The 22,985-nt window shown below is 47.2% G+C and overlaps 1 protein-coding gene across 1 annotated transcript in view; it reads right to left on the bottom strand.

Annotated features, from left to right (window-relative positions):
- The window catches only part of LOC119389878 (peripheral-type benzodiazepine receptor-associated protein 1-like), a 424,634-nt gene that overhangs the window by 175,911 nt on the left and 225,738 nt on the right, over nucleotides 1–22,985 (bottom strand). The window contains 1 exon segment of the mRNA XM_037657292.2: nucleotides 2,211–2,270. Within this exon segment, the coding sequence (XP_037513220.2) occupies nucleotides 2,211–2,270 (60 nt within the window).

Here is a 22,985-nt window from a genome sequence, read left to right as displayed (position 1 = left end):
ACACTTCTACTTCTACTAACGTTTCCTACTGGAACATGCCAATGACTGCTAATGGAGAATGAGAGACAGAAGAATTCGGCTTTTAGTTAACGCGCACGCTGCGAATTTTTTATTGTTCAACAACGCACAGGAAAAATCTCCCACCGGCACCACCTTGGAGGTCAAGATCTGGTACTAGCGTTACGACTGGTTACGCACTACTACGACTACGAGGGACGAACGGGTGCCGCCTTAAGGAGCTTCGCCCCTAAAAACACATAGAGCGGAAAGCAGACAACGCTGTGAACACTTCATCCAAATCTTTCAGCCGTAGGCGCCAAAGAGAGTTTACAAGCTGAGACCGAAGCTGTGCCCTTTTAAGCACCCTCTCGTCATAGAGGGGCCCGTACTCACTCTCTTAAGAGCTGCCGGCGGCTGCTGTATGACGCCATACTGCTGATTCCTGCTATCGGCCGATAGTTGATATAAACCAAAAGCGACATTTGGATCAGATACGCTTCTTACGACGGCCTTCAGCCAGGTGTCGGCGCCGCGCTCTATAGCGTACTAAATTTCCACAGCAGTAACACTAGCGCGCACCTGAATAACGCCGGGAAAGAGATCGCGTTTCATGACGCACTCTCAAGGTCATGAAGTGCGCTGAAATAGCTTCTTTCCCCTTTTTTCGTACCCCTTCCGTGGCTCGTGACTGATTCTCGTGACTCGTGACTGATTCCTTAACTCGTGACTGATTTCGCGGGTATGTGGTACTCGTTATTTGCGAGAAAAAAACACCAAACATGTTGGAGACTATCAACATATAGGCATAGCCCAACATATTACATATCAATAACCAGCAATGTACCTAACGCACTTACCGAACGCGGAATGCAAGCCCTAACAGTTGAGACCGCTTTACAGAGATTACAGCAATAAAAAAGACGCCAGGCCTGCGCTGAAACCGCAGCACAGTCACAGCGAAAGCTGGAAGAGCGGCGTTTCTAGAGCCCGTTAAGCTCTCTTGGGGCTACAATACAAGTACATTAGAAAGGTACCCACTACGCCATAAATCGCAATTTTTGTGAAGTTGGGAATCACCTACTAAGCCATTATTCGTCATTCTGCGGAGAAGCCAGGCACCAGCTACACGTCTGTAAGGCATTATGTGCACTTTGTTGACGCGACGACTGATGACGATGAAGAATTATGGCTCAGCCCTTTGTAATGGGTTGCAATCTTTAAACGGCCCACTAGTTATGTAATTTGCATAGCGTGACACCCGGTCGCTATTTCCCTCTCCCATCATGATGTATAACATACGTTGACGTGGGAGAGAGACGGAAGGGGGGGGGGGCGAAGAACTTTACTGAGACCCCGAGGAAATGGATCATGCGCTTATGGGCTTCCTTGGCAACCAATACAAGTGCACTTGCGAGGAACCCACTACGCTATAAATTATTGTAATTTCACTGAGACCCCGAGGAAGTGGATCATGCGCTTATGGGCTTCCTTGGCAACCAATACAAGTGCACTTGCGAGGAACCCACTACGCTATAAATCATTGTAATTTCACTGAGACCCCGAGGAAGTGGATCATGCGCTTATGGGCTTCCTTGGCAACCAATACAAGTGCACTTGCCAGGAACCCACTACGCTATAAATCATTGTAATTTTTGAGAAGTAGGGCAGCAGGCACTGTGCCATTTTTCGTCATTCTACGGAGAGCGTTGGTACCTGCTAAACGCATGTAAGGCATTATGCGCATTTTGTTGATGCTGTGCCTGATGACGATAAAGAATTATGGCAGAGCCCTTTGTAATCGGTTGGAAGCATTCAACAACCTACTCGTTGCGCAATTCGCATTGTGTGACGCCTGGTTACAGAATTCGCGTTCTGCGACGCTTGGTGCTTATTTTACTCTTCTACCACGCTCTATTGCATATGCTAATGTGGTTCCTTCCCGACATGAAGCCTGTACAGGACCCTTTTGCAAAGCAGTTTCAAGCACCGGCATGGCTCAGAGGTTGAATACTGGGCTCCCACGCAGAGGGCCCAGGTTCGAACCTCGTTCCATCCTGGAATTTTTTTCTTATTTCGTTTTTTTTTATTTGGAGCGATGCTGGTTACGCACACCGGCGGCGGCGGCGGCGGCGGCGGACAACTACGGCGCCAAAAATGGCCGGTGAAATGATCTCATAACAGCTTTCGCTGTAAAAGAGCTTCATACTCACCACATCTCGAAGCCGAAGTCGATACTCGTGCTCGATTCTTTCCTTCTGCAATCGAATGGCCTGCACAGACAAAAGAAAGGGACAATGAGCGTTAGCAACATGCCGCGGTTACACAAGCGGAACACGCACGAACACGCACAGAAGCACACGATCATACGGCAATATTGATAAGACTTCACTCCTTGATTTATGTACCTTCTTTCTCTTTCTTTATTTTCTACGAATAGCCAGTATACGAGCTTTTACATCAGATGTAAAAATGTGACGGTTTAGTACATTGTAAACGATCATTATGAGCCCCTCAATGACAGCCTTCTCAACCACAAACAACGTCCTCGCTATATTTCAGCGCAAGCCTGGGCTGAAAAAAAAAAGCACTATTCTGGAACGAGTGCGGCAAGTGCCCCTTAGAGCACAGTAAAAAGAAATAGATAAAAATACACAGTTTCGCCCAAAAGACCGGACAATGATAGCGATAGCGATGCACTAAGTGACTGCGGAAAGTGCGGTTTCTAGTTTTATCGACCCTACATATCAACACCGATTACTTTGCCTGAATTAGAAATTCTGATCTCCAGCGCGCACAGGTCAACACGAACACAATTCACTCGATGGTCACGAGAACTGGCTGTCACAACGCTGTCGTGACGAACAGCGCAGACACGAGCAATGTCACCACGTTGCGTCTGGATTTAAATGGCGCGATCTGCAAAGTTAGGAGCACGGAGATTCACTCTGCCTTTGTATCCGTGGAAGATTAGTTGCGATATTGGGCGCACGCCTTTTCGCTTAGCCTCTGAGACCATCGCTGCTAGGAGCAACGGCCCGGCCTCTCCTGACAAGGCTGTCTTCCTCCATTTCATATATAAGGTGCAACGTAATAAAAACTAGCAAGACTTGTTGCAGCACATGCGTTCGCAAACAACAAGAGAGAGTTCAACGATTTTACCAATCGCGAGGTGATTTTTTTTTCGTTTTTAGACTAAATAATTAATGAAGAGGCTTTGTGCCTCAGAAATAAACAAGTCCCGTTATTTATACGGTTGTCAATAGGTTGTTCTGGATCACTTAGCGCCCCTCTGTTTTCGTATCGTGGCCTCCGCGATCAGTTCCGGTAGCGCGAAGCCGGAGCCAATTGCGGAGGCCACGTTTTACAACAATGAAATCCAAGCGCGAGACACGCGGAATCAGATATTTTGTTGTCCGAACTTCTTGCCTAGCTGCCACTGCGCTGCACCAGATGTATCAACCGGAGTACAGATGACGTGAGGGACATATCGCTCGCGCTCCCGAACGCGTTACGCCAAACTCACCTATGCATTCTCTCCCCCTCCCTCCAACTTTACGGAGCAATAACCTCCCTAACCCCCGCCCCCATTTCAAGCCTATGCACGCAAGGACTTACGCTCCCTCGCACACTTTCCATCGATATCACAGCGTGCCACGCGCGCGGAGTGCAAAGACCTTAACGCGCTAGGATTTTATATGTAACATGACGGCGACGGCGACGGAGTAGCAGCATAATCCAATAGCAATGCGTCGAGTGAGCTGCTGAGTCTTGCAACAGCTCCTTCGTAGCCTAATGGGTGTACGCTCCAAAAGCAAGTGTAAGCTTTGCGAAACGGACAGGAAGAGGGAGGCGAAATGGGATGCCGAACGGCTAACCGGAGTGAAACGACCGGCTTGCTACCCTACATTTGGGGGGGGGGGGGAAGAAGGATTAGACAGCACGTTCGGAAGAAAACGAAACGGCGAGATCGCGAACTGAGACACAGACAGACAGACAGACAGACAGACAGACAGACAGACAGACAGACAGACAGACAGACAGACAGACAGATAGATAGATAGATAGATAGATAGATAGATAGATAGATAGATAGATAGATAGATAGATAGATAGACAGATAGACAGACAGACAGACAGACAGACAGACAGACAGACAGACAGACAGATAGATAGATAGATAGATAGATAGATAGATATATAGATATAGATAGATAGATAGATAGATAGATAGATAGATAGATAGATAGATAGATAGATAGATAGATAGATAGATAGATAGATAGATAGACAGACAGACAGACAGACAGACAGACAGACAGACAGACAGACAGACAGACAGATAGATAGATAGATAGATAGATAGATAGATAGATAGATAGACAGATAGATAGATAGATAGATAGATAGATAGATAGATAGATAGATAGATAGATAGATAGATAGATAGATAGATAGATAGATAGATAGATAGATAGATAGATAGATAGATAGATAGATAATGAAGAAACGAAACAATACCTCCTTCCTAAAGATGGCTCATCGTCCCCTCCGGCCGGTGATGTAAAAGAAATGAGCACTTTTATCCCGTGCCGTCGTCCCCATCTTCCTTTCACCTCTGCCAATCGCACGAGCGAGATTGAACGGCCACGGCTGATGGACGCGCAGGAACTTTAATCAACGGAGACGGGGCGGCACTTTTTCGACAAATCTCGAAACGGAGGCGCGACTGAAGAGCGAAGAAACAGCAACCGGGGCCCGTGTTATACGCCGCCATATCCTTCGCGAAATCCACCGCACAGTGACCCGATCGTGAAGAGCTCGATTTGATGTGTGCGAGCGACAGCGAGAAAAGGGTCGTATCAAATACTAAAGCAAACTGGCGCGAGAGGAAACGAGAAAGAAGAGAATAAAAATCAGCAGAAAGGTGAACTGAAACGCGGCGAGTGCTGCGGTTCATTTTCTTCCACTCGAGAGCTCTATACACAGACGGCTGAAGGCGAACGCTGCTGTAGGTATTTTACTCGAAGTGGAGCTAGTTCTCGGAAAACTGGAAACCAGCCATATTACTTTGGCCGCTATAGGCTTTGAGAGGCAGGGTGTTCGTAGCGAGCAAAACGATGTGCCGCAGTTGGACGAGTCAATCTAGAAAAAAGAGAGCGAAATTGGCTTCTAATATGTCTGGGCAAGCCATATTGGTGTGCCTGGGAAGAAATAAAGAACGACAGCGATAATACCAGAGGGAAAAAAGTATGACCCCCCTCTCGGCGTTGCTGTGGTCGCAGTTAATTACTTTGAGCGACAGAGCTTTGGATGAGCAGACTCGCGGTACAGTTTGAGGGGAGCAGGGGGAGGTCAGAGTGTTGCGAATGTCGAAGTAGCCGTGCGAAGGAAAAGATGGAGTCGCTCGCGTGGCGTGTTATTGAATATTTCCTAACGAAGATTGGCCTGTCCATATTCCACGTGGTTTACCTTCACCAAACGGAGATACGTCACGGGGAATATGAACACGCCAATTTGAGCAGCTTGCTCATTTGGTCAATTTACTTTTCTTTTCAATCTGGTACTCACACGATATCTCATACTGAAACAATGCGCGAAAATGCGAGAAGGAGATAGAAAGATAAATATGTCTGAAATTCAACAAATTTCGACATGCACTCTCGAAAGTACATTCTTGTGGGCCTTGTATCTGGGTTGCAATAAAATGCCGCCATACGTGCCCGCCATAGACAGTGGACGCCAGCTGACATTATAAAATCAAACGGCAATCCACTCTCATTATGTATTGGGAGAAACCTGATACCATATGTATCCAACTGAAATTCCTTCTTGAACCCGGCTATCGCGTCGAAACATATATGTAAAATAAAAATAAAGCGAGTAGCGAGACGTCCGCTGGGGGGGGGGGGGTGCATTTTCGATACCGACACCTTGCGTGCTTACCATCCCGTAAACAACAGGCACCTCGCTGGTGGGCCAGTCACGTTGCTTCTGAAAATGCAACGAGCAAATAGCCGAAAGGACATACAAACAAAGAAAGGTAACTAAGTTAAGCGCGAATGGTGGAGAAGAAACCAGGTTAGAAAAACGAGGAACGGTCAGTGTAGAAGAGAACGTAACACGCTCCGCATAGGCCTCCAACGGATGGATGGATGGATGCTATGAGCGTCCCCTTTAAAACGGGGCGGTGACATGTCTGCCACCAGGCTCGAAGAAAAGAAAAAAAACTTCCTTGTTTCATGTTGGCCTAATACCTTATCTACATTGATTAAATCTATGTTATTATACCAAAACAATATAAATTCACGGTCCATCTCTCTGCCTCTTAAGGCAGAATGACCTTATTTTTCCCCCATTATTTATTTTTGTTCTTTATCTCTACTTTTCTGCCACCAATACTCTAACCGTCTCTTACTTATTTCTATCGCGGACGTGTGCAGCTTTCCATTGTTGTCCCTAAAACCCAAGGCTTCATGTAGACTCGTGCCCACACGTATACCTGGGTGAATATCGCCACATTCAATCAGTACATGTTCCATCGTTTCCTTAGTTCCCCCGCAGCATGTACATTGTTCTTCTTCGTTACTGAATCTCGCTTTATAACTACGCGTTCTAAGGCAGCCCGACCTTGCTTCAAACAGTAAAGCGCTTCCCCTTGAATTATCATAAAACATTTCCCTCCTTATTTCGTTTTTTCCCTTTCGGTAGTTACTCAGAGCCGGCTTCTTTTCCATCGCTGCCATCCAATAAGTCCTCTCCGCCTCTCTGACCTTCCGCTTAATGCTCCTTGTTGCCATATCGCCCGCACTGCTAGCCGTATATTTACTGGTGAGCCTCCTAGTTCTTTTTCTCCACTGCGTGTCAACGCTTTTTCTATACAAATACCTGAAAACCTTCTCTGCCCATCTACTGTTCTTCATTTTCCTCAGCCTCTCTTCGAATCTCATTTTGCTCTGAGCTTCCCTCACTTCAAAGCCTGTCCATCCCATATCACCCTTTACAGCCTCATTTGTCGTCTTCCCGTGAGCGCCCAACGCGAGGCGGCCCACCGTCCTTTGATTTACATCCATTCCGGATTGTACCTCTGACTTCATGCACACTACTGAGTTCCCAAATGTAAGCCCCGGGACCATCACACCCTTCCACAGCCCTCGAAGCACCTCGTACCTATTGTATCCCCATAAAGCTCTGTGCTTCATAATTGCAGCATTCCTTTTTCCCTTTGCTACCGATGCTTTCTCTTGTACCTCCATATATCTATCCCCCTCATTTACCCATACTCCGAGGTACCTGTACTCGCTTACCCTCGGTATTTTTTGGCCCTGTATAAAGACCACATGGTCTTCGTGATCATTGAATACCATCAATCCACATTTTGTTGCACTAAATCCTAGTCCTAGAGCCTCACATTCCCTTCCGCATATATCTGCCAGTCGCTGTATATCATCTTGACTGTCCGCAAATAAGACAATATCATCAGCATAAAATAGACCTGGAAGCTTCTGCTCAACCATCGTGCCGACCTGCTCAAGTTTGCGCAGCGCCGTCCGCCGCCCCAGCGGAGAGAGGGGAAAACTCCGGTAGCTGGGACGGGTCGCTCTTGCTTGGTTTTCCCATCGCGCGCGCGGAGAACGTGCTCCCCGGGGCTTTTATCTAGCATTTTTCACGCTATGGGTGCCGTTCCTTCGTCGTACTCGAAAGCAGGCACGCAGTCCTGCTGCATTGTGAACTGTCACAAAGGTTTAAAAATGTCGAAGAGCCGAAAACTTCCTGTCATGTTCTATCGTTTCCAATGCAAGCAGTCCGAGGAGCAGAGGCGTCAAGAGTGGATTATGGCAGTTCGCCGCGATGCTTTCGCGGTCTTGTCACCTTGAAGCAGTTTTTGTCGTACACAGTATTACGAACTATTAAAGGGGAGAAACGCGATGATCGTGCTCATTTGAAAGGGAAGTGCGTTTGTGAACCGAAGTTACAACAAATAGACAGCCGCTGTACGTTTCGAGATTGCGCGCTGGCTTTCCGAGTCAACCATTTGTAATGTTACAGCAGCGGAGCATTTGGGCTTATTACACCACAGTTTATAAATAACGTACCGTGAGTACTAAGTGTTTAATTCAGCTGATTGCGGTATACATTTCCCGTCGCGGCTCCCTGTAAACAGAATTAAGCTGTATGTTTGCACTGAGCGTTTATATTGGCCTTGCATGCGACACGCCGTGATTGCTTAGAAGGCTGAAGTGTTGCGCTGCTAAAATCGTGGTCATGGGTTCGATTCACGCATACAGCAGCTGCATTTCGATGGGAGCGAAATGCACTAACACCGGCGTACTTAGATTTACGTACACGTTAAAGAAACCCAGGTGGCCGAAATTAATCCGAATTAATCCACCACGGCGTGCCTCGTATTAATGTCATGCGTTCGGCACGTAATAAAAAGCCTTGCATGCCGCTTTGGAAACAAGCTGAAAAAAGAACCAAGGTGGCAATTAAATTTTCGATAGCTTCGCGAATTCAGATGCGCTTATTATTGGGCACAAATCTCGGCATAATCATAAACATGCGCGATCCCAGTGGGTATTGTATAGTATCAGGGGCATAGCCAGAAATTTTTTCGGGGGGAGGGGGGGGGGGGGTCCAACCATACTTTATGTATGTTTGTGCGTGCGTTTGTATGTGTGCGTGTACATATACGCAAGCAAAATTGAAAATTTTCGGGAAGGGTTTGAACCCCCCCCCCCCCCTTGGCTACGCTCCTGTATAGTATGATGCTGACCAAGCGAGCTGTCGAAACAACTAAAGCGACATTCGAATAAGCGAACACGGTGCGTGATCAGGCGTCGATATTATTCGAAATGAAACACGCCTCTGCAAGAAACATGCATCGTCGAAGTGGGCATGAAATATTTATTTATTTTTTGTTTAGGTATATCATTATGCTGTCAAAGGGAGCTCTAAAAAAATCCAAGGCGACATTAAACTTGCGATCCGACGTTGTTATCATTCGATGTAAACCTCGGCAAAAGTGAAACTCCCACGAAACTGAACACTGCGCATTGCGATGCAGCCAGTGACTCAACAGGACAGATGTAAATTTATGCTCTTCACACTGAGCTCATAATAAATTTAAAGCCGCACGACAAACTTGACATCCATGCGATCGAAAAGTTATCAATAGAAAACGCACGCGAAAGCGTGCTGGGTGTTGGCTGACAGCTCCGAGTAGACACGACTGCCGCAACGAATGTGCGTTTTACCGGTAACATTACAGAACTCGCGCAGTCACCTCCCTATTCATGTCAAAGAAATGTGCCCGTTCAGCATCGGCACGCACGTAGCGCTCGCAGAAACAGCATCGCCCTTGACGACCTGCTCGGTCCCGAAAAGGTGGTCGATCAACCGTCCTCCTCTAGTGAGATTCCCACCGTTAAAACGTTTTTTTCCATCTCTGGGATCTTTCTAAACCTTCAGAGCAAGCGACACGTGAAGCTACACGTGCACGGCGAGCAGAGAACAGCGCGTGCAGGGTGCCTGAACGTGCGGAGACAGCGCAGTCAAAAGGCAGGCGCGGAGAGGGGAGCGACCGGTTTTTGCTAGAAAGGCGGCGAAACGCGCGCGACGCAGCGCCCCCTGGCCGAGCTTGGGAGGCCTATTACGCGCAGCTTGCACAAAGCTTGTGCAGTTAGCGCACAAAGTTAGCGCTAAAATTAGCGCAGCTTGCAGAAGGTCGAGCTAGGCTGTGACACAGTAGACCTGGTGGACTAGAAGCAGAAGAAGAAGATGACGAAGACTAAGAAAGCGCTTTCTGGTTCATGAAGATGATATTTTTACTACGCCACGCGGCAAACAATAGTTGCTTTAATGTACTATACATGGCTATGCTTTCTCTCTTTTTTTAGATACGAAGCAGCTTATGAACGAGGCCTGTCCCCCCGGCGGGACCAGTGTCCCGCGTGCCACTGATGTATGGAAGAAAGAAGAGAACGAAGTGCTGGCACGAGAGGAGAGCTCGCGCATGGTGTGCAGAAAGGAATGTTTGCCTGACATATGGACGTGCGATAGAGCGCTCTCTCCACTGCGGCGTGTGCTCTAGTATATATCATGCAAGGTACCCACTACGCCATAAATCATGCAAGGTACCCTTAGATGAAAAGCAGCTTATGAACGAGACCTCTCCTCGGCGTCAGGTCGACGTAGGCAGTGCCGCAGCTGATCCGAAGCGGCAGGCTCGCGGAGCCGAAGCGAAACGGTGCGTTGACATCGCATTCTCAAACTTCAAGCTGCAACCTTTGCAGCAAGAGCCATTAACTTTATACTTTACGGACCACAAGGCCGTTATACTCAAGGGAAAACGTTCCCCTGAGCTTAAAGTCATACATGACGAGTAACAACATCAGGGGAACCTCGAATAGAAGGCCATGAACAGCGGTGAAGAAAAAAGTCACAGTTTTGCCGCAAGGGCGAAGCAATGAATGCGATAGCAAGAAATTGAAATGTCACTCGAAGAAGCAGAAGCAGCTCGATACTTGCAGCGTGCCGCTGAAGCACAAAGAAGGACGCCCTAAATGAACGCACAGGCATGCACATGGCAAGCGTGAACTGTCACAGTTGTTACGCCTATGTGCTTGAGCAACACGTTGGAAGTGTCGACAATCGAGAATCAGACGCTTGCTTGGCTTGCTTGGCTTTGCTTTGCTTGCTGGCTTTGCGTGCTTTGCTTCGCTTTGCTTTGCTTTGCTTTGCTTTGCTTTGCTTGCTTGCTTGCTTGCAAAAGAAATATATATGTGCCACACAATATGTATACCATGTGTGTGGAATTCGAGCGGCAGTAGGCATGATAATCAAGCTAATCGTAGACAAACAGGAAAGCTAAGAACAAGCAGCTGAACCTTTGCTAACGCTACGTTATCCTGGCATAACCGAGCTAAGCCACTGCAACATTTTTTTTTTCTATCCTGCCGCCGGTTCACTACATCAACGAAAAGAATACCAGTACCACTGCTCCGAAAGCTGAGCCCAGAATTATTAGAACCGGTTATTCTTTCTTTTTGGGCCACTAGACTGGGATACAGTCAGACTGATGTTTCAGCGCCATTCAGGAATATATCACTGCGACTAAAAGAATCTCTTACTAAAATCTGCGGGCTTTAAATATCTCATTACTCATAATTGGCGCTTCAAATCAATGATTAATTAACCCGTGCATCTAATAATTATACAGTACAGAAAATATTGGAAAGTTCCCCCACTACTTGAGCAATCCCCTGCATTGGGTTTGTGCCATGCACAGAAGAAAACAACAACAAACCAACCACAATTGCGCTAACTTCTAATCTGGTTAAATTAATAGAAAGAATTCTTTATGCTCGTCTTATGAAATTGGTCGAGGAGAAAGAAATTTTCAGCCCTTTCCAAATTGGCTTTAGACCTAGATGTTCTATTTGGCATGCACATGTGGATTTGGAGAGCAGAATTAAATTAGCGCGCCGTCACAGACAAATAGCAGCCCTGGTAACATTGGATATCTCAAAAGCTTACGATAGTGTAGAATATAAAATATTATTGGATCAAATAAACTTTAATGATATCCCTAATTATATAGTGAGGTGGTTTAGTGAGTTTTTAACTGGAAGGAAATTTTATTGTTCACTAAAAGGTCATTCTTCTGGTATACATTGTCAGTCAAGAGGGCTTCCTCAGGGAGCAGTCACCTCGCCTCTTCTCTTTAATGTATTGGTGAGCAATATTCCCAGCCATGATGGTGTATACACATACGTATATGCAGACGACATAGCATTTTTTGCGTCCGACTCTGATATACATTCCCTATATACTCGCTAACAAACGTATATGTGCGCCATTGAAAATTGGTTAGAGGATATCCATTTGTGTCTCAATATTTCAAAGAGCTCAGTGATAGTTTTCCCTTTGGATAACCCAGTTAATATAACACTAACTTGGAACCTGCAGAACATACCACAAGTGGACTCTGTAAAATATCTGGGAATAATTTATGATAATCGTCTCCTCTGGCACACACATATTGAATACATAACAAAGAAAGGAGTACGAGCGCTAGGAGTTTTACGAAGACTTTGCAACAGTCGATCGGGGATGCGAAGAGACACACTAATTATGATATACAAAATGTATGTACGCCCAGTATTAGAATTCGCATGTGTTTTATATTCGGGTGCACCAGCTTATAAATTGCGTCCACTTGTACTGCTGGAAAGGGAGGCCCTAAGGTTATGACTCGGACTCCCGAAATTCGCAGCCAGTAATGTCCTGTACTTAGAGGCAAGATTGCCCTCTCTTTTGTGCAGATTTAGGATACTAACGGTACAAACTTTTCTAAAGATGTATGAATATCCTATAAAACTAAAAATTATTTTCATGTCTCACCCAGCGTTATTTTTTCAATCTTACTGGCCTCGGTTTCATACACCTCAGGTGAGTTACGTACAAGCACTTATTGGATCCTTAGATGTTAAACTGAGTGAAGTTCCTTCCATTGACAAGGAAAAGCACAACCTTAAAATCATTTTTGACAATATATATCCAAATCATGCCAAAAATTTGCCTTACCAGATATTAAACGGCCTACTCCAAAGGCATTTAGAGGGGATACATACGACAAATATCATAGCCACAGATGCCTCACAATCCGAAGAAAAATCTGGCATTGGTATTTTCTCTGAGACCTTCAATTGGTCATTTTCATTAAGACTTCCTGATTTCTTATCAGTATTTTCGGCGGAATTTCTAGCGGTAATTATGGCTTTACGAAAGCCGACCCCATCAACCTCAAGAGTTTCAATAATTACAGATTCATTATCTTTGTGTTCAGCACTCGCTGCAAATACCGAATCTCAATTATCACGTACTTTTCATTTTCTTGTTCCCACCCACGTAACTTTAATTAGATTAATCTGGGTACCGGGACACAAAGGGATAAAAATGAATGAAATGGCGGACTCTCTGGCGAAAGCCGCTCTCAGTGGTCCCATATTCTCAATTATTCCCATAACAGCACTCATAATTTGTGACAGATTTAGAAGGCGTGCCATAATTCAAGACTCCGGCAAAACATTAATCACTCATCAAAACGAATATCGACACCTCTTGTTCCCTTGGCCTAGTAATATATGTTCAACAAAAAAAGATGAAATTATTTTCACTTAATTACAATGTCGCGTTCCAAAACTAAATTTTTATATGCATAGATCTGGTCTGGCTCCCTCCCCTCTTTGCTCGTTTTGTAACCAGGACGAAACAGTTGAACATTATTTCTTATCATGTAACCGTTTCAATTTACTAAGGAAAAACATTCTCAAAGCAGCGTTTAATCGAATTAGATTGGATTTCATTACTTCTAATATTCTATCTTTGGGAGCCTCCTCATTAGGTCACTGTCACCGGGATGTCTGTTCCGCTGTACAAAAATTCTTAATTGAATCAGAGCGGTTTTAATGCGGAATTTTAAATTAGCATTATGCATTTTTTTCTAACTACTCTATAATTCATTAGTCATAGAAATCATATGTGGTCACTTCTACCTAAAATTAATCGTTTCTTGGCCAATCCCCCAGAGTGGGTGTGAGCCCTGCATCAAGGAAATCATCATCATCATCATCACTCGTTGCTCCATTCACGTGTTGTGACGGCTGCTGCAGTTATGCGCTTTTGCCACGCATAATAACATGCGTTAACGACAATCCTCGCACTACATGACATTCGTAAAGGGTACTTTCTCGAAACAATTTTAAACACGGGCGTGACTATGTGGTAGAATGGCTGCTTGCCATTCGAAAGACTTGGGATTGATCCCGATTCCAACCGAGGATTGTGCTTATTTCTTCATTTTTATCTATCTCGAAGTTTCGCTTAAGAACAAAGCTCACTTTTCGCTCACAAGCAACGGCGCCGAAGCGGACATCATAATTTCTGCGAAATGAACTCTTCAACGCTCTCGCGTTAATGAACCATTGCAGCGCTATGCCTGGAATTTCACCAGCGAAACAACTGCACGACAAGACGATTCAGACAATAATTCAACAACCAGGGGCCAGTGAAGGAACATTTATTCCCAAATGTTGAACTTCGGCAGAGCAAGAGGCTGTTTCGACCTCGCCACTTTTTCAAAAATGCAAGAGGCAAATGAAAATTGTTCATTCTGGCTAGCTCTGCTTTGGGTGTAGCTCGGTCGGTACTAACCGAAGCTATAATCCTAATGGTGGCTTCATCCATCTTCTACTTTCTGTTCGAGTTCTTGGTGGTCTTCCCGACCCTCATGCGCCTCTCGTGTCTAATTGAAGAACGGCTGCTCGGCGCCTTTCTCGCCTTCACGCGCCTTCCTCCGCGCCTTGAGGATGCGCGACTGCGGGCGTGGCGACGCTTTCTCCCACGCTTCGAGGGCATGGTAGTGGCCGACGAAGAGCTTCTGGACCGAGCGTGGCGGCGGCTTTTGCTCCGCCTCTTTCTGCCATGGCTCCTTTCCGAACGTGAGGCCGAACTTTCGCGGCTTCGGCCTCTGCGTGCTCGCCCGCCATGATGACTGCGGGATGAGTATCTTGATCGGGCGCGGCTCACCCTCCTCTTGGCGCTGCGATGCCGTGGAGCCTCGCTTTCCGTTTCGTTGGCGCTGCTCGGGGAGCGGCTTCTCGAGCGTTTCTTGCGGATCGCTCTCGTGGCTTTACTTGGGACTTCCCTGCTGGTGGAATGGCCTTCATTCGCGGGCTGCGCTGCATCTGCCTTCCGCAGCTTCCGTGCCGCTGTGGATGCGATGGGCTTCGGCGCGCGCGGCTCCACCGACAAGGCCTTCGGCGGTCGACCGCGTGGCCGCTTGGCAGCCGGCGCTTCGTTGGAGGGGCCAGGCGCGTTGTCAGCAGCAGCAGCAGACTGGCGCTTCTCTCGCACGGTCTTAGGCGGATCCTCCTTGCCGTCCTCCTGCTTCTTCGGCATCGCGGCGTCGCCTCCGGCCTTTTTGCACCGTCAGCCGTCGATCCCGAACTGCCCGCTCTCCCCTGCGTAGCCGCCCGCTGCGAAGCGGGAGCCAGGAGCGGGCTTCGGGCTTCGGTGCGGCAGCGAGGAGATGCAGAATTGTGCAGCCGGCCGATCTGAGCTGATGCCGCTGACTGAGCGCAAGCCGTCGCGTTCTGTTCTCGTGCACCGCGTGCGTGTATTTCTTCTTCCTCGGCGCCGCCACTCGTCTCGTGGAGATTTTTAGAGCACTTTATTACGCGCAGCTTGCACAAAGTTTGTGCAGTTAGCGCACAAAGTTAGTGCTAAAATTAGCGCAGCTTGCAGAAGGTCGAGCAAGGCTGTGACACAGTAGACCTGGTGGACTAGAAGCAGAAGAAGAAGATGACGAAGACTAAGAAAACGCTTTCCGGTTCATGAAGATATTTTTACTACGCCACGCGGCAAACAATAGTTGCTTTAATGTACTATACATGGCTATGCTTTCTCTCTTTTTTTAGATACTAAGCAGCTTATGAACGAGGCCTGTCCCCCCGGCGTGACCAGTGTCCCGCGTGCCACTGATGTATGGAAGAAAGAAGAGAACGAAGTGCTGGCACGAGAGGAGAGCTCGCGCATGGTGTGCAGAAAGGAATGTTTGCCTGAGAAAACGGTGCCACTAGATATGTGGGAGAAAGGAGAGAACGAAGGTTTCGCACGAGCGGAGAGCTCGCGCATGGTGTGCAGAAAGGAATGTTTGCCTGACATATGGACGTGCGATAGAGCGCTCTCTCCACTGCGGCGTGTGTTCTAGTATAAATCATGCAAGGTACCCACTACGCCATAAATCATGCAAGGTACCCACTACGCCATAAATCATCGTCATTCATGCGAGGTACCCACTACGCCATAAATCATGCAAGGTACCCCCCACGCCATAAATCTAGCAAGGTACCCTTAGATGAAAAGCAGCTTATGAACGAGGCCTCTCCCCGGCGTCTGGTCGACGTAGGCAGTGCCGCAGCCGATCCGAAGCGGCAGGCTCGCGTAGCCGAAGCGAAACGGTGCGTTGACATCGCATTCTCAAACTTCAAGCAGCAACCTTTGCAGCAAGAGCCATTAACTTTATACTTTACGGACCACAAGGCCGTTATACTCAAGGGAAAACGTTCCCCTGTGTTTAAAGTCATACATGACGAGTAACAACATCAGGGGAACCTCGAATAGAAGGACCATGAACAGCGGTGAAGAAAAAAGTCACAGTTTTGCCGCAAGAGCGAAGCAATGAATGCCATAGCGAGAAATTGAAATGTCACTCCAAGAAGCAGAAGCAGCTCGATACTTGCAGTGTGCCGCTGAAGCACAAAGAAGGATGCCCTAAATGAACGCCCAGGCATGCACATGGCAAGCGTGAACTGTCAGTTCTTACGCTTATGTGCTTGAGCAACACGATGGAAGTGTCGACAATGGAGAATCAGACGCTTGCTTGGCTTGCTTGGCTTTGCTTTGCTTGGCTTTGCTTGCTGGCTTCTCGTGCTTTGCTTCTCTTTGCTTTGTTTTGCTTTGCTTTGCTTTGCTTGCTTGCTTGCAAAATAAATATATATGTGCCACATAATATGTATACCATGTGTGTGGAATTCGAGCGGCAGTAGGCATGACAATCAAGCTAATCGTAGACAAACAGGAAAGCTAAGAACAAGCAGCTGAACCTTTGCTAACGCTACGTTATCCTGGCATAACCGAGCTAAGCCACTGCAACATTTTTTTTTTCTATCCTGCCGCCGGTTCACTACATCAACGAAAAGAATACCAGTACCACTGCTCCGAAAGCTGAGCCCAGAATTATTAGAAGCGGTTATTCTTTTTTTTGGGGGCCACTAGACTGGGATACAGTCACACTGATGTTTTCAGCGCCATTCAGGAATATATCACTGCGACTAAAAGAATCTCTTGCTAAATTCTGCGGGCTTTAAATATCTCATTACTCATAATTGGCGCTTCAAATCAATGATTAATTAACTCGTGCATCTAATAATTATACAGTACAGAAAATATTGGAAAATTCCCCCACTACTTGAGCAATCCCCTGCATTGGGTTTGTGCCATGCACAGAAGAAAACAAAAGCAGACGGTGTTCATCTAGGAAGGAAGAAATACTAATTACAAGGCTACGCTGTCGAGTCCCACCACTGAACTTTTACCTTCACAGGTCGGGTCTGGCTCAGTCACCGTTATGCCTCCACTGTAATGAGAGGGAATCTCTGGAGCACTTCTTTTTGACGTGCCGAAGATTTAAAACACAAAGAAAAAGACTACTAGAAGAACCCCTGCGGAAGTTGGGCTTGAATTTGTCACTTCTGCTGATTCTTTCATTTGGGGCAACCATATTTGGTTTTAGCCACAGGAACGTTTTCAACGCTGTCTCTAATTTTTTACGAGAATCCAAAAGAATTGAATGTTGAGTGTAGCCTCAGTTGCCTTATATGCAACTGTATATATATATTTTTTTATTGTTCTTGTTGTTGTTTCAATATAGGCGTTTTTTTTTCTTTCTTTTTTTCTCTTCTTTAAATCTTGCGAGTTTTTTGTAAAGGCTAAACATTTCATTTCAGCTTTTTCCTTCACTAAGTGAATTAGTTTCCTAAGCAAAGCACCGTCCGCTTCATGGCCTATCCCCCGCAGTGGGTTGAGCCAAAGTACTGAGGAACCAACCAACCAACCATTCACGTGTTGTGACGGCTGCTGCAGTTATGCGCTTTTACCACGCATAATAACATGCGTTAACGACAATCCTCGCACTACATTACATTCGTAAGGGGTACTTTCTCGAAACAATTTTAAACACGGGCGTGACTACGTGGTAGAATGGCTGCTTGCCATTCCAAAGTCTTGGGATTGATTCCGATTCCAACCGAGGATTGTGCTTATTTCTTCATTTTTATCTATCTCGAAGTTTCGCTTAAGAACAAAGCTGACTTTTCGCTCACAAGCAACGGCGCCGAAGCGGACATCAGAATTTCTGCGAAATGAACTCTTCAACGCTCTCGCGTTAATAAACCATTGCAGCGCTATGCCTGCAATTTCACCAGCGAAACAACTGCACGACAAGACGATTCAGACAATAATTCAACAACCAGGGGCCACTGAAGTAACATTTATTCCCGAATGTTGAACTTCGGCAGAGCAAGAGGCTGTTTCGACCTGGCCACTTTTTCACAAATGCAAGAGGCAAATGAAAATAGTTCATTCTGGCTAGCTCTGCTTTGGGTGTAGCTCGGTCAGTACTAGCCGAAGCTATAATCCTAATGGTGGCTTCATCCGTCTTCTACTTTCTGTTCGAGTTCTTGGTGGTCTTCCCGACCCTCTTGCGCCTCTCGTGTCTAATTGAAGACCGGCTGCTCGGCGCCTTTCTCGCCTTCAAGCGCCTTCCTCCGCGCCTTGAGGATGCGCGACTACGGGCGTGGCGACGCTTTCTCCCGCGCTTCGAGGGCATGGTAGTGGCCGACGAAGAGCTCCTGGACCGAGCGTGGCGGCGGCTTTTGCTCCGCCTCTTTCTGTCATGGCTCCTTTCCGAACGTGAGGCCGAACTTTCGCGGCTTCGGCCTCTGCGTGCTCGCCCGCCATGATGACTCCGGGATGAGTATCTTGATCGGGCGCGGCTCACCCTCCTCTTGGCGCTGCGGCGCCTTGGAGCCTCGCTTTCCGTTTCGTTGGCGCTGCTCGGGGAGCGGCTTCTCGAGCGTTTCTTGCGGATCGCTCTCGTGGCTTTACTTGGGACTTCCCTGCTGGTGGAATGGACTTCATTCTCGGGCTGCGCTGCATCTGCCTTCCGCAGCTCCCGTGCCGCTGTGGATGCGATGGGCTTCGGCGCGCGCGGCTCCACCGACAAGGCTTTCGGCGGTCGACCGCGTGGCGGCTTGGCAGCCGGCGCTTCGTTGGAGGGGCCAGGCGCGTTGCCAGCAGCAGCAGCAGACTGGCGCTTCTCTCGCACGGCCTTAGGCGGATCCTCCTTGCCGTCCTCCTGCTTCTTCGGCATGGCGGCGTCGCCTCCGGCCTTTTTGCACCGTCAGCCGTCGATCCCGAACTGCCCGCTCTCCCCTGCGTAGCCGCCCGCTACGAAGCGGGAGCCAGGAGCGGGCTTCGGGCTTCGGGCTTCGGTGCAGCCGCCCGATCTGAGCTGATGCCGCTGATTGAACGCAAGCCGTCGCGTTCTGTTCTCGTGCACCGCGTGCGTGTATTTCTTCTTCCTCTGCGCCGCCACTCGTCTCGTGGAGATCTTTAGAGCACTTTAATACGCGCAGCTTGGACAAAGTTTGTGCAGTTAGCGCACAAAGTTAGCGCTAAAATTAGCGCAGCTTGCAGAAGGTCGAGCAAGGCTGGGACACAGTACACCTAGGTGGACTAGAAGCAGAAGAAGAAGATGACGAAGACTAAGAAAACGCGTGCCGGTTCATGAAGATGATATTTTTACTACGCCACGCGGCAAACAATAGTTGCTTTAATGTACTATACATGGCTATGCTTTCTCTCTTTTTTTAGATACGAAGCAGCTTATGAACGAGGCCTGTCCCCCCGGCGTGACCAGTGTCCCGCGTGCCACTAGATGTATGGAAGAAAGAAGAGAACGAAGTGCTGGCACGAGAGGAGAGCTCGCGCATGGTGTGCAGAAAGGAATGTTTGCCTGATGATGATGAAATGAACTTTATTTTGTCCTGGAGAACCCCGATCAGACAACCCCCGAAGGGAGGTCCGCCGCAGTTGCTGGCCGCGCCCACGCCGGTACTGGAAGACCGTGGCCCTGCGCCCGTTCGCAGGCCTCCTGGACTGCCGACAGCTGGACTGAGAGCTCGTTGCTTTTAAGAGCCCTCTCCCAGTCCTCTTCTGTGCTGAACTTTGCGCTAAGTAACGCCGGGCACTGCCAGAGCATATGATCGAGTGTGCAATTATCCGCCCCACAGCTAGGACATCCTGGATTTATGCCTTCAGCAAAGTGGCTAAACGTGCTGCGAGACGGGAAGGAACCTGCCTGCAGCATCCGGAGAACCGACGACTGCGGCCTAGTAAGCTTGGAATGCGGGAGGGGGTATCGCCGCCTTGACAGTTGATAGTGCGAAGTAACTTCGTTGAAGGTGCCAAGTGGATCCCTGAAGCTCTCCGTGAAGCCGCCTCCGGACCCGCCCGCACCGCCGCGGCACGTGATTTCTCGCGCACGGTGCCACTAGATATGTGGGAGAAAGGAGAGAACGAAGGTTTCGCACGAGCGGAGAGCTCGCGCAGGTTGTGCATCATTGCACAACTATCATAGGGGTATATTTTTCGCACCGTCTGGCGCTGTTTGGAGGCTACCTGAAGAAGCGGTTTTGACAGGCTAGTCGTTTTTCTTACGCGAAATTCGCGTAATGAGCAAGTAAGCAAATGGAAGCGAATAAACGACAGTGTACAATGAAACTTCTTCATTATTTTAAGGAATGTCCGGGAATCATAAGAACGTGGGTATAACTTGCGATAATCGCTTATTATTTCCAATATCGAAATAGAACAATGAGAGTGGAAAATCCGTCTCTTGACATTTATTGAAAATCTTCGCATGAAATGTAGAATGCCATCTTGATTCAGTCGGCTGTCCTACCGTCCACATGGTGTGATATTTTTGGGCATATAATAAACCTGCCCCCGGTTTTTTTTACTTAATGGGTCGTCACTTTCACATGGCGTAAATGTGAAGAATTATGCGGACCTTGGCCACTGTTGTTATACGTGCATTAAAATATGAACTGATTGTTGTGTTAGTGCTAACTGTGGTGGCCTAGTACGGAATAGGGAATAAAAGGCGTCAACGAAATGAAGACAAGAAGAGACAAAGACGTCCGCCTACGACGTACGCCAAGGACAACGAGTACGGAACGTTATGTAGCTTACATCACTGCATTTCGTAAATGATGTTTTAAGATCACGTAAGTGGTGACATCGCATGTGAAAGAATGGCCGTCTCTTCTTCGCATTCCGGCAACGTGTCATGTACGAAAAGCTTGCGTAGCGCATTTAAAAACATTTCATCTCGTCAACTGACTGCTACATCGATGTGGTCACCTTTCTCAATACTCCCTGGTGAGCATCATCATGCAGTAGAATCTAAGCCTCTCTTCCGACAGATTAAGTCGCACACGATCTCTCAGATGTCTCAGCACTAAAAAAACTCTCTTCAACATACAAATTTATGCTGAAGAAATTTTGTGGTAATCAAATAATATGATAAACGATAATGATATCCGTTTTGTTTGCTTCGGCGCTCTTCTATCATGATTTTTTCTTCTTCCCTTAATCTGTGACTGTTTCTTGATGTCTTATTCGTATTTACAAGTTTCGTTGCCGGTTCACCACACTTTACAAATATTCTTTGTGGACGACACAAGTGTTTTTATCGATACAACGTGTTTTCTTCATTGCCACATCTACTGAGGAGAATCCACTTTCGGAATAATCTTGGTGAAACGTTATTAATTTCCAGTATTCAATCACAAAACGGAGGACCGAAAGTTTTTCAAAGTGGCGTGCTTGCGATATCATTATCAGAGTTATTCGGTGGTCACCGAAGAACTCGGATAATGATATAATAAAAGAGGAAGCACATGGTCGATGTTATCTTCTTTGTGCGACGCAGACGGGGCGAACTGTTCTTGCATCGCGATTTGGGACTTTGCGTACTTTCCTGAAACGCAGGACCCACTTTAGGACATTTCTTTAGTGGTACGCTTTTAATAAGCCTTTTGAGACGTTTAAGAAATTTTTATGGCATTTTCGCCCAAGTTCACAATATGTATACTTTACTAAGATCCTATACTTTATAGGATCTATAAATATATATTTATAGATATATAGCGGCACTGCGGTGACGCAAAGGCGGGGATTCGGCTTTTGTCGTCTGCTAGGCTGTGGCTACAACAGCAGCATTTTCTATATAGTTCGCTCACGTCGCACGACGTTCCTCGACTGCTACCTGTATTTTCTTGTAATGATAGTTCTTAAGGTGGCTGCTAGCTTTGCAGGAGGTTAGGAAACGTTAACATTTAACGTATCTTCTATATACACAGATCCATCGCGGTCAGGATCATGCCACCGAGTTCGTAGTGTCATTCACTTGGCTGGATGGCGTCGAAATAGCTTACGTGAAAGCGCGAACGTCCCGCCAAGCGAGTTCAAGAGAGTCTGCGCTGATTTGGAAGCGAAGCGCGATGAATTTTATGGCTTATTCGCAAAAGTTAGCGTTATGTAAACAGACGTGTACGAAAGTTCACACTCCACTCCCAATTGTAGTCGCGTACAAAAAAAGCCGGGAGATCCCACGCATTGTGGGAATCGATGTAATGCGAAGCAGCCAGCAAAGAGCTGCATACATCGTCTTGTATGTCATTGAGGAAAATGCGTGTCATGGTTTTCTTGTTAACTCCTATTATTTATGTTCGTCACACACTAACGTCGCGCAATACCATCTTCGGGGTCGATCAAGCTAGAGAAACGGCCGCTAGCGCCCCATGAGCGTGGCACGTAAGTCATGCTGTACATGACATACGTGTCATGACTTTCATGTTAACTCGTGTTATTTATGTTCCTCACACGGTCACGTCGCAAGATACCAATTTTGGTGTATATCAAGCTAGCGAAATGGCCGCCAGCACCCCATGAGCGTGGCACGTAAGTCATGCTGTACATGACATGCGTGTCATGATTTTCATGTTAACTCGTGTTTTTATGTTCGTCACACAGTCACGTCGCGCAATACCAATTTCGGGGTAGATCAAGCTAGCGAAACGGCCGCCAGCGCCCCATGAGCGTGGCACGTAAGTCATGCTGTACATGACATGCATCTCATGATTTTCATGTTAACTCGTGTTATTTATGTTCGTTACACAGTCACGTCGCCCAATACCAATTTCGGGGTAGATCAAGCTTGCATAATGGCCGCCAGCGCTCCATGAGCGTGGCACGTAAGTCATAATGTACATGACATGCGTGTCATGATTTTCATG

The sequence above is a fragment of the Rhipicephalus sanguineus genome, chromosome 4 (assembly GCF_013339695.2).
Source record: "Rhipicephalus sanguineus isolate Rsan-2018 chromosome 4, BIME_Rsan_1.4, whole genome shotgun sequence".
Classification (NCBI taxonomy): Eukaryota; Metazoa; Arthropoda; class Arachnida; order Ixodida; family Ixodidae; genus Rhipicephalus; species Rhipicephalus sanguineus.
Note: the sequence above shows the minus strand (reverse complement) of the source record. Positions and strands in the feature narration are given on the sequence as shown.